General features: G+C 38.3%; 1 protein-coding gene across 4 annotated transcripts in view; it reads left to right on the top strand.

Moving 5' to 3' along the window:
* The window catches only part of LOC136882345 (zinc finger protein 596), a 54,357-nt gene extending 38,713 nt beyond the window's left edge, over nt 1-15,644 (top strand). For 2 of the 4 annotated variants that reach the window (XM_067154939.2, XM_067154940.2), the window contains one exon: nt 14,414-15,644. In XM_067154939.2, the coding sequence (XP_067011040.2) occupies nt 14,414-15,338 (925 nt within the window). In that variant the 3' untranslated portion in view covers nt 15,339-15,644. Of the gene's footprint in view, nt 1-3,122; nt 3,274-14,413 lie in introns of those variants that run through there. The other 2 variants (XM_067154942.2, XM_067154941.2) reach the window with 2 other exon arrangements.
* Nucleotides 15,645-16,795: the final 1,151 nt, after the last annotated feature.

Raw genomic sequence — 16,795 nt, forward strand, 5'->3', positions numbered from 1 at the left:
CTGCTCAGCCTGAAGGCCTGCAGATTACGAGGTGTCATGTGGTCAGCACGACTAATCCTCTCGGCCGTTATTCTTGGCTTTCTAGACCGGGGCCGCCATCTCACCGTCAGATAGCTCCTCAATTCTAATCACGTGGGCTGAGTGGACCTCGAACCAGCACTCAGGTCCAGGTAAAAATCCCTGACCTGGCTGGGAATCGAACCCGGGGCCTCCGGGTAAGAGGCAGGCACGCTACCTCTACACCACGGGGCCGGCATTAAGATTTAAATGTGCACCTTATAAGTGTGTCAAGGTCAGAAGTCATGATTAGAACTCGCATTATGATGGAGTATTATTCATAATCCTATTACCTGACACATCTCTTTTTTCATATACCTCTTACTTTTATTTGTTTTGTCTACTTCCTCTCTTGGTATTTCTCTCTCATTTAGTTGAATATACACAGTTCACTTTTATTCCTATAACAACTCAATTAAAATATTCTTGTGGTACTTTCATGTGATGTACCATTTAAAACTAGAGTGAGTTTGTTGATACTGGAGGGAAGCAGTGCTGTCACCCTGAAAGAATTTGAAACAATTTGCAGAAGAGCAAAACATGGCATCCAACTTCATTGAGTTGCATGAAACCAGTGTATTGCGACTGCATTTGAACTAACAAAGTTTTGAAGTAAAGGAAGTGCAGGACATATAGAATTATAAAAGAAATGCCCCATTTCCCAGCTTGATTATTGTGAGACTAGCAGAATTTTGCTATTTGCTTTACGTCGCACCGACACAGATAGGTCTTATGGCGACGATGGGACAGGAAGTGGCTAGGAGTGGGAAGGAAGCGGCCATGGTCTTAATTAAGGTACAGCCTCAGCATTTGCCTGGTGTGAAAATGGGAAACCATGGAAAACCATCTTCAGGGCTGCCGACAGTGGGTTTCGAACGCACTATCTCCCGAATACTACTAGCAGAATTATTATCATAGAAGCTATTTCTTGCATGAAGTGAATTTAATTTTTTAACCCTTATTGTCAAACTTAAACGAGTATGCTATAGTTCTTTTGTGGAAAATTCCACCTTTAAATTACTGGAAATTATTTATTCCTTTCCTAGAATTACTTCTTGAAATATTTTGTGTCTCTATAAGAGACATCTTCACCCATTCAAGGAACAAGAAATTAATGACAAAGATACATATTGCACCCATAACACAGTATCAAATAGAAATTATATTAATTTTTTATATTTCATTTTATAGTTCTACCAGTACAAAGTATTTCTCAAACATTCCTGTCCTACTAGAGCAGAATGAAATCACACCAGGAGAAGTTAAGCCCGTGAACACTGTTATTGTCACATCTTGCTTGTAGCACTGAAGCACACATTTGTAAATGAAGGTCAAATAAAATCTCTCACACCAACAAGCCGAAACTTTCCCTCTGGTTCCTTTGACATAAAGGAACAATGCAAAAGAGTAGAGAAAGTCAGGGAACATGAAATTAAGGATAGAATACTTCTAAACCCCTCTATGGTACGAAATGGTTCTGCTCTGGAGAAGTTGCGGTTCACCAATTAACCAACAGAAAGTCACCATTTTAGCAGGTGACAGGAAAGGATGTGGGCACTAACCATTGTATTTTGAGCTACAAACGAATAATACTGGTGAATTTGAATTCAGCTGACATCCAGACATGTAATTTAAATGTTCAGACAGTTTTATCGACTAATTTACATCAGAAGTATTAAATTCCAGTAGCTGCGAAACACCACTCTACGGATTCCAGTATATGAACAGATGTTGCTGAACTACATCTGTGAGTTGTACCTCTGCCATGCAAAGGGGTGCCACCCTCGCCACAAGAATAATTAAAGGGTGTACAATTGAATTGTGAAATATACCTCAGCAATTGACAAGCTTATTATTTCAAATGTTAATCAGCTGTTAGTGAAGTGATAACACTGTAGACGTAGGTGATAGTGCTACTGGAAACTCCACCCCCAGCACATGGGAATGATAGATCACATGATCTCTGTACAACTAGGAAAGTAGATCCTGTGAACCCCACGCACCTACAAGAGATAACCCGGAGCTCTAATAATCATCAGTCTATGATCAGTCAACGGACAGTCATTCGTCCTTGTACATTAAAGTTTTAGACTTTATATTGGTGAAGTTACCGAGCTGCTGAAAATATATAATGGAGTGAACTTCTGCGCTGATATTGATGAGAGCCAATGAGAGAGTTGAACTTTGAAAACTTATTAATATTTTCTGTGAATCAGAAACAATTCAGAGTATTTGAACAATGAAATAATTGAATGTGCAAGTATACGAGCTAGGAGTTGATGATAGCAAAAGTTGGCAAGCATTAGGAATAAACTGTAGAATTGGATTTTATTTTTCCAACTGCTAGTTAGAGACAATGTTGTAAAGGCAGGCCAGCAAACAAATTCTTTCATGCTGTCAGACGACCTGTGGTAAAGGGACACAATTTCACAGTAGCAGGTAGCAAATAGCAGTGAAGGCCCCCGGCTATGGTTCAGTTATCCAGCCCCGTGGGAAATCCAAGGAGATTGACCGCTCGCTTGTTGATAAACATTTGAGTGTAGCAGCAGTAAATGCAGTCTTCAATTGGATAACAGGCTTGAGGTTAGAAATATGTGACCAGCTGATGGTCAGCGAACTTGTGATCCAGAGTGTGTTTGTCTGTTACAGTAATTGGCAGACTTGCAGCCAGACAGTTATCTGTTACATCAACTACATGGGATAAAATAGATTATAACAAGTGCTTCCTGTGAAAATTAGAGAGAGAGAGAGAGAGAGAGAGAGTGTGTAATTAATTGCTTCAAGATGCCTAATGTTGAATCAAAGCATTTAGATTAGAAGTCCGCTTTAGCAAATACGGCATATAGTGAGAACCCTGTTATAATGACGGTTTTTGTCTGTCCCTTCAAATTCCTATATTAAACTCTATATTATCCTTCGGTTACAGCGAGAGCCCTATCACTGATGCATCCATTATTACAAGCAATTACCCATGCGCGATATTTCCCGTTACAGATATTTATGCACCTTGCAATTTTATTGCATGTGATCAATCATCTGTGTCGTTTCTTCTCTCTGTCCACTAGCATGCTGTCTTCTTGGCATTCAAAGGTGACTTCAGAGACGATTAGTAACACTTGTCGACTGCCGTTCTGTGAAGAAAACTCAAAAACAAAGAGAAGATATTTCTGTAAGAAATGCATAAATAGCGTGTCTGACAGCAGTTGTTAAATAGTTCAAAATAAAGGCTAAAATAAACGATCACTTAATTTTAATGCTATATACTGAAATACAGTAGGAATGTGATACACCTCAAGATATGGCAGAGTGCATCATTGCTTCAGATGTTAGTTTATATTTTCTCGCTTCTGGTTAAACTTTGGAAATCATGTAAACTTATAGCAAGAAGGTTATCATTTTTCTACTTGTGCTTGAAATATCTTTTCATGATACATATACTATGGTTAGGTTAGGTGATGCTGTTTGTATAATAGAACTGGAAGATTTGCCACAGAATACAATAGATCAACTTTGGTATCACTATCTCACTATATGGACTTGCGAGTGCTCTCATTGAGACTCAAAGGTGAAGTTGTAGTCAATTAGTAATACCTGCCAACTGCTGGTTCATGGAGAAAATCAGAAACGTAGGAGAAGAACATGGTTTCATAACAAATACGTAAACAACGTATTCAGTAGCAGTTATTAACTCGTTAGAAATGGAGGCTAAGTATACTATCGCTTAGTTTTAATTCTATACCCAGAAATTAAGTAAGAATATGATACAATTCAAGATATGGCAGAACACATCACTAATTTTAGAGGTTAGCTTGCATTATCTTCTATCTAGTTAAATTTCAGTAAGGCTATTCCTGTATAAATTTACAGGGAGAATGTTACCATTTCTCTACTTGTGTTATGAATGTTTTCACGATACATATAATACAGTGAAGTTAGGTTAGGTGACGTTGCTTGAATAAGAAAACTGAAATATTTGCCACAAAATGTGATTGATCATCATTGTACTGTATCCTTTTCACACTACGTACACTTTTGAGCTCTCTTTTCGTCATCGAAGGCGATTCTGGAGTCAATCGGTAATATCCCTCGACAGTTCTCTAAAAGATAACTCAAAATTACAGGGCCGATAGTAGTTGTTATTAGAAATATATTCTTGAAGTAAACAATCGTTTAATTTTAATGGTATTTACTGAAATTAAGTAAGAATATAGTACACCTCAAGATATGGTAGAGTATATCACTCATTTCAGAGGATAGTTTGTATTTTCTTACGTCTAGTTAAATTTTGGAAAGGCTGTTCTCTTGTAAATTTGTAGTGAGGAGTTTATCATTTCTCTACGTGCACTTGAAATATACAGGGTGAACAAAAAGAGCCGCACATGGAGGTCGGCGTGTGGTTCCTCGTCTAAATTCAAAACAAAAATTTATCTTGCAAAACCTAGTCCCACCAATAGGTTTAATAGAAATGCAAGTTTAAGAACGAGGCTCTGGGAATGCTGTAACAGCGTGCAGCATGGCCAAGTACAGGTCGCATGAACTCATTGCTCTGTCAGATCGGTCTTGTTAACTCAGTGAGATGAGGTAATGCCATACATTCCGGGTGGGCGGATGCGCCGCTGTTCGAGTCGCATTCGTGCCAATTTTATTTTCAGTTAATGTATCAAATTGTATCCAATATACACCACTATGCTATACACTATGTTCTGTCTTACCATTACAGTTACCTTCATTTAAGCATTCAAACGTTACATGAACTTCCTACAGACGTAAACAACCACTTTGTTTCGTCCATGGCACAAATAAAACCAATACGTAGAACATACACTGACTGACAGAGCAAATGCAACACCAAGAAGGAGTGGTCAGAACTTTATGCCAATTGCAGGGTAGACTGACGTCACTGAGGTATGCTCATGATGTGAAATGCGCCGCTGTGCTGCGCACGTAGCGAACGATAAATGGGACACGGCGTTGGCGAATGGCCCACTTCGTACCGTGATTTCTCAGCCGACAGTCATTGTAGAACGTGTTGTTGTGTGCCACAGGACACGTGTATAGCTAAGAATGCCAGCCCGCCGTCAACGGAGGCATTTCCAGCAGACAGACGACTTTACGAGGGGTATGGTGATCAGGCTGAGAAGGGCAGGTTGGTCGCTTCGTCAAATCGCAGCCGATACCCATAGGGATGTGTCCACGGTGCAGCGCCTGTGGCGAAGATGGTTGGCGCAGGGACATGTGGCACATGCGAGGGGTCCAGGCGCAGCCCGAGTGATGTCAGCACGCGAGGATCGGCGCATTCGCCGCCAAGCGGTGGCAGCCCCGCACGCCACGTCAACCGCCATTCTTCAGCATGTGCAAGACACTCTGGCTGTTCCAATATCGACCAGAACAATTTCCCGTCGATTGGTTGAAGGAGGCCTGCACTCCCGGCGTCCGCTCAGAAGACTACCATTGACTCCACAGCATAGACATGCACGCCTGGCATGGTGCCGGGCTAGAGCGACTTGGATGAGGGAATGGCAGAACGTCGTGTTCTCCGATGAGTCGCGCTTCTGTTCTGTCAGTGATAGTCACCGCAGACGAGTGTGGCGTCGGCGTGGAGAAAGGTCAAATCCGGCAGTAACTGTGGAGCGCCCTACCGCTAGACAACGCGGCATCATGGTTTGGGGCGCTATTGCGTATGATTCCAAGTCACCTCTAGTGCGTATTCAAGGCACGTTAAATGCCCACCGCTACGTGCAGCATGTGCTGCGGCCGGTGGCACTCCCGTACCTTCAGGGGCTGCCCAATGCTCTGTTTCAGCAGGATAATGCCCGCCCACACACTGCTCGCATCTCCCAACAGGCTCTACGAGGTGTACAGATGCTTCCGTGGCCAGCGTACTCTCCGGATCTCTCACCAATCGAACACGTGTGGGATCTCATTGGACGCCGTTTGCAAACTCTGCCCCAGCCTCGTACGGACGACCAACTGTGGCAAATGGTTGACAGAGAATGGAGAACCATCCCTCAGGACACCATCCGCACTCTTATTGACTCTGTACCTTGACGTGTTTCTGCGTGCATCGCCGCTCGCGGTGGTCCTACATCCTACTGAGTCGATGCCGTGCGCATTGTGTAACCTGCAAATCGGTTTGAAATAAACATCAATTATTCGTCCGTGCCGTCTCTGTTTTTTCCCCAACTTTCATCCCTTTCGAACCACTCCTTCTTGGTGTTGCATTTGCTCTGTCAGTCAGTGTAATAGTGGATACAGTAACATTGTCTCTATCCAGTGTGGTACAAGGAAACACAATACAGTTCAATAGATAGGCTACACTGAATTGCCCATTATGCAACGCACAATAATTACATAGTGTACGTGTGGCGTCCAGTCTTATCTTTACAGAGCTGGTACATACACTTACGAGCAACATTCGCTTCACAGCAGATGTGCAAAGTGACCACCTTGCATTTGCAAACACTTCGCCACTCGCTGGAGCATACTTTGCCGGACCTTACGCAACACACCTGCATCCACCATTGCTGATGCAGCATGCTCGCGAGTTATTAGGTCTTGTATATCCATGGGTGGAGTAGTATAAACATGTTTTTTAAGTGTACACACAAATAAAAATCTAGTGGATTAGGGCCTGGAGAACGTGGAGGCCAGAACATTGGACCTCCACAACCAATCCATTTCCCTGGAAACACTTCATTTAACCAGTTACGCACAGTCATTCCGAAGTGTGGTGGTGCATCATAATGCTGAAGCCATAGCTGTCGCCGAACACCAAGTGGAACATTTTCTAAAGCGTCAGGCAAAGTATGGCCCAGAAACATACGATGGCGGGGTGCATTCAACTTGTCCAGCAATAGGTAAGGGCCTCAAAGCACTCCTACGATTCCAGCCCACATGTTTATGCCAAAGCGTGCCTGAAAACCATGTTCACAGGTGACATGTGGATTGTGGTCAGACCAATAATGGCTCTTGTGATGGTTGAAAATACCTTCCCGAGTGAAGCTACATTTCTCACTCCATATCATATTCTTTATAAAATGTTTGTTATCTTCAACTTGTTGCAAAAGCCATTCACAGAACTGTCCTCGTTGAATGCAGTCTTGGGGCCGATGACCTTCGATGTTAGGCCCCTTAAAACAACAATCATCATCATCGAATGCAGTCTTCTGGCCACTGATGTTGATTTAACGTGCAATCATATGGGTGCAGTTTTTCTTCGTGCAACACGTCAACAACCAGTGTTTGAGGTACCTGGAACTGCCTTGCAATATCACGGGTACTTTGCCAAGGTGATTGGTGAACGGCTTCAAAAATGTCGTCCTCTGTTTGTGGAGTACGTCTACTCCTTGGACGACCTCTGTCCACTACTTGTGTACAAAGATTACCGGTTTCCCACAGGTGTAGCTTAGGGCAACGGGATGGCGCCTTTGAGGGTACCATGCTGCATACTCACGAGCAGCAGCAGAAGCTTGGTTATCAGATGCACCCAACACTAAAAGCATATTGACGTATTTGCCATTTGTGTACTCCATCGAGAAGCTGCCCTACATGCACTTGACAGGACCAGTTTTGGTTGTGCACTGCGTGGTTAGTCGAGTCACGCATTCAGTCGAATGGAACAATGTGTTCGACTATTGTGATGTGACAACAGGATGTCATGCTTACAAATGCAGTTACACAACGGGAACTAGGGACCTGACGTCACACATATGTGACCTGTACTGGCATCGTAGCCCTAATTCTTATCAAGTTCCACGTTGGACCGACAACAATATATGTATAACCATCGCGCTGTACTTCCTTTCAATTTGCTTCATGTTGTAATACTAATTTAATACGTTGTTGCCCGTGCTATCTTTCCTCTTAAATGCTACTAATTAACTATACGAAATCGGGGACGAATATACAGATCAAGCGCGGTGGTTGCATGTCAATGTTTAGTCAGCGTCTCAGGGTAAAACATCCATATATATATATATAGCCGATAATACTATCTACCTTCGTAAGTTCCATTGAAGAGGGTGAATTTGTTCAATAAATTACTTATTTTCCCCGAAATCCTATCGTAAAATCAATATGAGCCTCTAAATATATCATAACTCCTAAATACCAGTCTATATATTATCTTATAACTAATCTTCCTACCTCTACCTTGGAACATAAACGCTTAAATAATCTCAAAACTAATTTATTAGCATGCTAATACTACAAATAATAAAATAATATCAATCTCTAGTAATAGAGGAAAATAAACTCAAATGTGACACTTTATCACTCTTGACAAATCAAATTCTTGAATTAATACAATTAAAATTGGGTAGGTCTCATTAATTCATTTGGGCATTAATTATTATTTTGTTGTGTGACCACATTTCATGATTTTATTTCATCATGGGGATAAATAAGGTTTATTCTTTATTAAAGGAGGGAGTGGTCTTTCTTTCCTTTAGGTCTATTTGCAGTCTTCTTTAGGATTGGAATACGTATTGACTTGTCTGTGGCATGAGATAAGTAACTCTTTTCCAACTATGGCTTCAAAATGCCATCTTAAGTAATTAAAAGAAATTAATCCTAACCATATTAATATCAATTCCAACATCCTTATATTTTTAAAAAAATATGTGCCAAAATAAAATCAAAAATCTTCATTTACGAGTGCCATATCCATGTTCATCAATCGTCAAAACCTGCTAGTCGTACAGATCAGTTAAATACTATGTGCATTTTCAATTAAAATGAATCCTCTTACTGCCTACCAATGTGCCATGTTTAGGTCAAAACGTGCTCCAATATTATATATTCACTATGTGAGACAAATATATTTGTTAGGCGACTATATCTCTTTCCCATATGTGCTTCAAAACACATCTAAATTACGATCAACCTATCTCAATATTTGATTTAAGTTCAACCAATCGACCATCTAACCTCTATGCTATACTTAATATTCACGTATCTAGGCCTTAATTCCATTGTTTGCCTCATTTTCAATCGTAACATAACCGTAGCTAGGCCATAAATTCGCGCCTATGTCATTCAATCATTTTTTACACAATAACTATTCAACATTTCAAAACACCAACAACATATTACTATTCACGCATCTAATTACTGCGATTCCTCCTCATACAACCAATATCTTTACTCAACTTCCCCATAATTAATACTACGTCGCAGTAAAACACTTCTTTTACCTAAGTATCTATTCATAACACTGCAAGCTGCTACTTTATTCCAGTTCTTCGTAAATATGAACGATATTGGCCTTGTTAGTCGATCTGGTCGTTGGGTAACCTAGTCTTCTTATTATACACTTCAATTTCTTATCTTAGCCTCGCCTAGTTTGATATACGACGTTCTCTTAACCATATAGGTTCAAAAACATCATCATTCACTTCCCGATACTGCTCACATTAACCTAAGATCATCTTACGAGCACGGCAGTATATTACTATACATACATAACACATATCTGTGGTTATTTTCTCTGGCATATGCCTTAGAATTCACATATTGGCACAAACAAGTTATATTTTGGCACTTCAGCACTTCTACAATTATACTACACTAAATGAAGTAATTTGATAGTTAAATTTCTTGAAAATGTTACTTATCTCAAGCCATTTTTATGTCCGATGTTGGTTTCTTCTTCCTCCTCATGGCATCTCAGAACATCTAGCCTCGTGCTGGATTACGCCATACTGGATCTCTCTAAGTCACCGGGCCTGAGCTTACGATGATCTGGTCAGCCTTCCTCCATCGATTTACGCTAGCTCCATTTCGAGTCCAAATTCCATGTAACGAAAAGACATTGTTAATTTCACAGAATACATCTTAGTTTTTCATACAAAGCTCTTCCAAGTACATTGCCTAATTGTATTCATGCTTCTTATTCTTTAAGGATAATACTCAGAGTTAATTATATCTTTGTAAATTGGTTCTTTCTTGGTGAAATATATTGCCTAAACAATGTTATTTGAATCTTGTAGATGGATTATTTGTATTATTTGAGAAAATCTGGCCGCTTATAAGTTACTATTGGCCTTATTTATGAATGCATCGTCGCCATAAGACCTATCTGTGTCGGTGCGACGTAAAGCCCCTAGAAAAAAAACTATGAATGCCGTAATCCGACACCTCTTCTTCAGCTCAGTACTTGGAGTGTATTATACGTGCTTCCCTGCCGTTTTTTTTAAGTAGTTTACAATAGTTTGTTATTGGATTCTTCCCACGTATGGATTCTAGTACGGTTCTCTCGATTATAATAGCTGTTCTTCTTGTTAGGTAATCAGAATTTTATAGCTCGTTTCTGGTGTAATCTTCTTTGCCAAAGTAGATAAGAATAGGGCGTTTTCAATTTTTTTTTTACGTACAATTGTTCATTTTTCATAGAGTTTCCTTTCCTTCTCGTCGGGCAATGCCTCTTAATTGCGATCAACTTGTCATAAAAGGTTACTCCATGCATTCTTGACGCTTGAAGCTGACCTGCACCATTTTTCATCCGATCTATCTTCATGTCAATTGACGTCAATTGTAACGTAATGGTACACATACAAGAGAAAAAAACAACCTGACTTAGATTTGAGCCATAGCTCCATGGTGCATGTAGGTTCGATAACCCTGCAATCTACTCAGTGAGCTGTGACAGTGGGTACGGTAGGGCGGGATGATGCTCGTTTCTCTATTACATTCTGATGCGCTGCTGGATGTGACAGTATTGCCATCTTCTCTTTATTAACTTTTTTTCCATCTGCACCAGATCTGATTTGGCTATAGAAACCTTTGTCTTGCAATGGAATGAAGAATCTCATGCCGGCCTCTAAGTGCGGCATTTTTTGTTCACCCTGTATTTTCACGATACATATACGGTTAGGTTAGGTGATGCTGTTTGAAGATGAGAACTGGAACATTTGCCACAGAGGCCTCTGGTGTGATACTGTAATTTTTTCAGAATGAAATTAAACATAAATAGACATAGTATCAGATTCTGGAAAATAACAAATGGATAAGCCTTAGTGTGGATATCGTCCATGTGAAGGATGTTATTTGTGTGCCTAGTTTGAATTCACGAACAACATAATTATAACCTTACTTGAGAGATTAAAAGTATTTAAGTTAGGCTCTTCAATTGAAATTTAATTAATTTAATTTGTTGAATAATAACAACAATGAGAATAAATGTTCAACTATCAGTTATAGGTGGATTGGTAACAATAATTATCGGTGATTTATGTGCAAATCCATGTAAATAAATAATCATTGTAATGTTTGATTTGAATGGCATATAAACATTTACATTGGGTCATGGTAATAGCATTAATGAACATTTGAACAAGGTTCGATGGAAGAGATAGTATTTAAATTAATACCAGGTTAATAATAAATCTTTGAGTGAATATTATCAGGATTAAGATGATGTCCAAAACAGTAATAATAATAATAATAATAATAATAATAATAATAATAATAATAATAATAAAATTATGTCATATTAGGAACCATGATGCAGGATAAATCCAATAATCAAGAAGTAATCCTGTTTAAAAGAAAGTAAAGGGAATCTATTCAATTTTGGGTAACTGGGAAATATTAGGAATATTTTGATGACACACATGATTTTTGTAATAATGAATTAAAGCCAATGTTTAAGTGATTATTGCTAATGTACAAAAGGGGCAAAAGTAAGGATATAGGGCAATGTAATGATCCATAAGAAAGTAAAAAGCAAGCACATGACATAAAATTAAATAACCCAAGATAAATAAATGCATGTCCCATGCGATTACGACATAAGGTTATGTGAGAATATTAATGAGAGTAAGTGAATCTCTTTTCTTTTTTTTCAAGTTGCTTTACATCACACCAACACAGATAGGTCTTAAGGCAACAATGGGACAGGAAAGAGCTAGGAGTCGGAAGGAAGCGGCCGTGGCCTTAATTAAGGTACAGCCCCGGCATTTGCCTGGTTTGAAAATGGGAAGCAACAGAAAACCATCCTCAGGGCTGCTGACAGTGGACTCAGTAGAGAGTGAATCAACAATGAATCGAGATGAATGTTGAACAATGTAAAAAATAATTAGAGAGTTCTGGTTGAGTGGAGCCATTGACTATATGATGAAAGTAAATGAAATAGCATGAAAAAACACCTGGGATAAATGAAAATAAAGTAGCTGCATCGAATACGCAAGAGAAAAAAAAAATAATAATAATAAGGGTATGGTGGAGAGTGGAAAACCTGCCACAAATTTTAAATTCATGCAGCTGAAAATGATAGGACATCACTGATATCAATTATGCTTAATGCAGATAAGCGGCCGGAATGTTGTAAAAATATGAATTTAATAGTGGGTTCGAACACCACTGTCGGTAGCCCTGAAGATGGTTTCCGATGGTTTTTCATTTTCACACCAGTTAAATGCTGGGGCTGTACCTTACTTAAGGCCATGGCAGCTTCCTTCCCATTCCTAGCCCTTTCCTATCACATCGTAGCCATAAGTCTCTCTGTGTTTGTGCAACGTAAAGCAAATTTTAAAAAAATTCTGAAACTTAATAGTGTCAATCTCTGTTGAGTAATAATGATGAGTTTCATGGATAACTTGTATCCATTGTTATTCATTTAATTATAATTAAATAGATGAGATTTAACTAATTGATAAAAAATCCAGGATTATTCCAATAAAAGCACTAGTTTGTACAAAATCACTTGAAATTCATTTTTTTTCTAGGAACAGCAAGGTTATGGGTTTGTCACTTATTTAGAGGACCATGAAATAACAAGATGACACACTGATCCATGGCCATTTAAGTGCACAAAACAAGGTAGTTGCTGGAACGCAGGTCATCAACATGATTTATTCTTGTCTATGAGTATTCCTTGCTCTGTGAGATGAAGTTAGAGTCATTACTAGGAAATAGGTACGTAAAACAATAGTTTAAAATAGGATGTTTTGATTTTTCAGTCACAATTTTATTTGGGTGTGAGCTAGTGCAGGTTATGCTTGATTACAGTATCACTGTTTATATGTAGATATTTTAGGTGGTAATTTGAGTAACAATTAATTAATATCTAGGGCAAGGACATCAACCCTGGTCTGTTAATTTAAACACAATATCTCAATTTGCACAAATTTATGTAGCAGTCACTTTGTAGACCAGTGTAAAATCGTATATTTGTAATGTTAGGAAAGTATGAGTTGATCATTGATAAATACGAATTACTATGACCACTAATGGCATGTTGTCTTATGTTATTCATGTTTGTTAGGGATGATCAACACATTTATCAATACTATGTAGATATAGGTCTCCTCAGGAGAAAATTTAATCATCTAGAGAAATTTAACTTTATAAAATATAAAATTTCCAGTTATTCAAAATAAACTTTGTATTACAAACAATCATGGCTGTAGAAACTTGATTTGATAAATTTCTGACATGTACGACAAGCCATGAAAAGCACATTTTAGTCAGAAGAACTATAATATCAGAAGTGTGTTCACAAGTGATGAAAAGATATTATTTTAGAGCAGGGTTCAACCTGTTAACTCAAGCAGTTGTAATAGTATAAATAATTTTGAAATATGTTCAATCTAAGTAATGTTACGGGATATCGTGTAATGAACAGAGAGACAGTTTGTCAGTTGTTTGTGCTATATCAGGGAGATTTGAGGGAATCAACCTTTGCCTATGATCATGGCACACATACAAAACTTACGTCATCACACTGAAGATGCCTGAAAAGAGAGGGGATTCATTGTCCATGAGAAAATGCATTTTTTTTTGTGTGTTGACATCAATTTATGGGCTAATATCATTGTATGTAAGCCATACTCTCCCCCGGATATATAATCGATCCTATTGTAAAATTCAAGAGCCATGAGAGGAGGCCTGAATAAGTAGATGCATTCAAAAGATTCTTCTGAGAACCTACTGTTAACATTCCCAGTGACAGTACCATTATTGTAAACCAGTGACAGTGCATTTGTTAATGATAAGTGCCAACAGGGTGATCATCCCTGAAATTTTGTGGGTTTTTTTAAAGAAAAAGGTCTTGTTCTCATAGCCTCTCCACAAATCCTTTTACTATATGAGTACACAAGTAATCCATTTTTATTTTTAAAGCCCATGGTAATGTGCCTCTATGCAATTTCATTGATTTTATTAACATAAGATCTGTGAAGTAACTCTGCAAATGTTTATAATCAGTTTGTCTCCGCAGCAGCTTGCGATTGCTGCAAGTATATTTTAAACAAATAAAAGTTATGTTGAAATAGCATTATTCTTCCATTCTGAATCTATACTTAATTTTGTTTTGTTGTTGCTGCCAAATGGTAATAAGTTTTGTACATATTTTCAGTATGGAGAAGTTTGCGGCTTTAACTGGAGGGCTGGTGGAATCAGGTCATCTAGTGCATCAGTCGCACACAGATGAGCTATTGTTTTGCTCAATATGCAATAGTAAGTTTACTGATGGAAGTCTTGAGGAACATCTCTTGGATGTCCACTCTGCAATGAAGCCATTTAAATGTTCTATATGTGAAAGTACTTTCATGTGGCTGTCAGATTTTAAAAACCATGAATATTCTCATGTTGGTGGTAAACCTATGTCGTCTTTGATTCGCGATAAAGAATTTCGAACATCTGTGGGTCTCCCAAAAGTTCAAATAAATAACATAAATGGTCCTTTCGTTTGTTCTGTTTGCGGTTTTTCTTTCAAAAAGTTGTCGCGACTACTAACCCATGAGATAATCCACGTTGTTGTTAGACCGTTCACCTGTTCCATTTGTGGAAAAACTTTCAAGATGACTTCTAATCTAAAAATGCATGAGAAAATGCACAACAGTTGTGACAAGACCAATCTCCCATGTTCAGTTTGCGGAAAGGAGTTTAGGTGGGTGTCGCTGTTAAAAAGGCATGAAGATATGCACATTAATAGTCCTTTCCCTTGTTCAACTTGCGGAAGAGTCTTTAAAACATTGGCGAAGTTAGAAAAGCATCAACAATTTCATATTGAAAAGAGTCGCTTCTTATGTACGATTTGTGGAAATAGTTTTACAGTATCGTCGCATTTACGAAGACATGAACGTAAACACACTAATGCCACCCAATTCTCGTGTTCTGTTTGTGGTATTGGTTTTGGAACGGCGTCGGGCCTTCGAAGGCACGAGAAACTGCATAATGAACCTCAGTCTTTCTTGTGTTCGACGTGCGGAAAGGCTTTCAGGAAAGTGTCGTACTTACGAATGCATGAGAAAATACACGTTGAGAGCAAGTTTTCATAGTGTTCGGGAACTACTTTACAAAATGAATGGAATATTCACATTGAAAAACAGGCTGATGTGAGAATACCTCTTGTCTGAATAAACAATAACCAAAACTAGACCGCATAAGTGAATGCAGCTGAAAAGGATAATTTGGCTCAAGTTCTTAATTTGTACAGATGTGAACTGGCTTAGAACAGGATCCTCTCAGAATATCCAGATGTGTTTTAAATTACAAATGAATTTACAGCATTTTCCAGCCTCCTGTTCAAAATGCCAGATAATTACTACTATTTTGATTTGAAATTTTGTCCACATTTGAAATAAAGTGTTAATTTTGCTATGATATATTTGTATATGAATCACTCTCCACTGATCTCCTTTTAGGTCCTTGTCCATGAGGCAGAATCCCTTTCAGTATTTTATCTTGTCTTTTCTTAAATGCCTTTAAAGATGGAAATTTTGTTGGTAAACAATTCCAATCCCTAATTCCTCTTCTTAAAAAGAAAGCCAACCTTATTAACTTTACTACTGTTAAAAACTCCGCCAAAGCTTATTATACTTACGACATTCCATACCATTTCACCACTGAGAGGTTAGAATATATTTCTTAGTTGAACAGCTCATTTCCTTACTGTTATGTCTTCTTGGGCATACATTTGTAACTTTCCATATCCACTAGTCTTGTCAGAAATCATCTGCTTTGAATCCTTCCAAGTTCTTCAATCAAGTGTTCCTGTTGAGGGTCCCATGCAGTGGAAGCGTACTGCAATTCAAAACCTATGATCAACTTGTATACCATTTCTTTTACACGCCTAATAACAGCCTCTGAAACCTTAAAAACTATATGAAGATATCTTTAACCTTTATTTAAAACCTCGATAAGTGGTTACCCCAATGAACATTCCTTTTCATTGATACTGGGGTATGTAAAGTGATCCCTTTGAAGTATTTCAACTACATCAGCACATTAATTGCATTGAGAAGGACTTTTCACACTTTGTCTGCTGTCTATCTGACAACTGTGTTGAGTTATTTTTGCTGTTACTCACAATACCTTGTAATTTATTTATTACTGTATGCAGTAAAATGTCTGTGAACTGGCATCTGTGATGGTTGTTCTTGTATAATTTATATATACACAGGCTGCCTAGCAGTCAGGAGTCTTGAGGATTCAGAGGGTGGACCGTTTGTTAGCCTGATGCTTAAAACAGGGATAGGTGACATCATGATTTTACCAGTGTTACACAAATAAATAAACAAATATGGTGTTTGAAATACCAACTTTATTAAAAAAGAAAAAGATCAAAAATTAAGAAATTCTATTCTCAGGAAGAAATCATGTCACTAAAACAACATTGTACTTATTCTTGATGATGCACAAAATGAAAATTAAACAAATCTGGTAAGTTTCTTTCCTGATGTTGTTACAATGACTCTGAATCTCGTTAATAAAAAACTGAGTATACTTTTCTGGC

This window comes from Anabrus simplex, chromosome 10, assembly GCF_040414725.1.
Source record: "Anabrus simplex isolate iqAnaSimp1 chromosome 10, ASM4041472v1, whole genome shotgun sequence".
Lineage (NCBI taxonomy): Eukaryota > Metazoa > Arthropoda > Insecta > Orthoptera > Tettigoniidae > Anabrus > Anabrus simplex.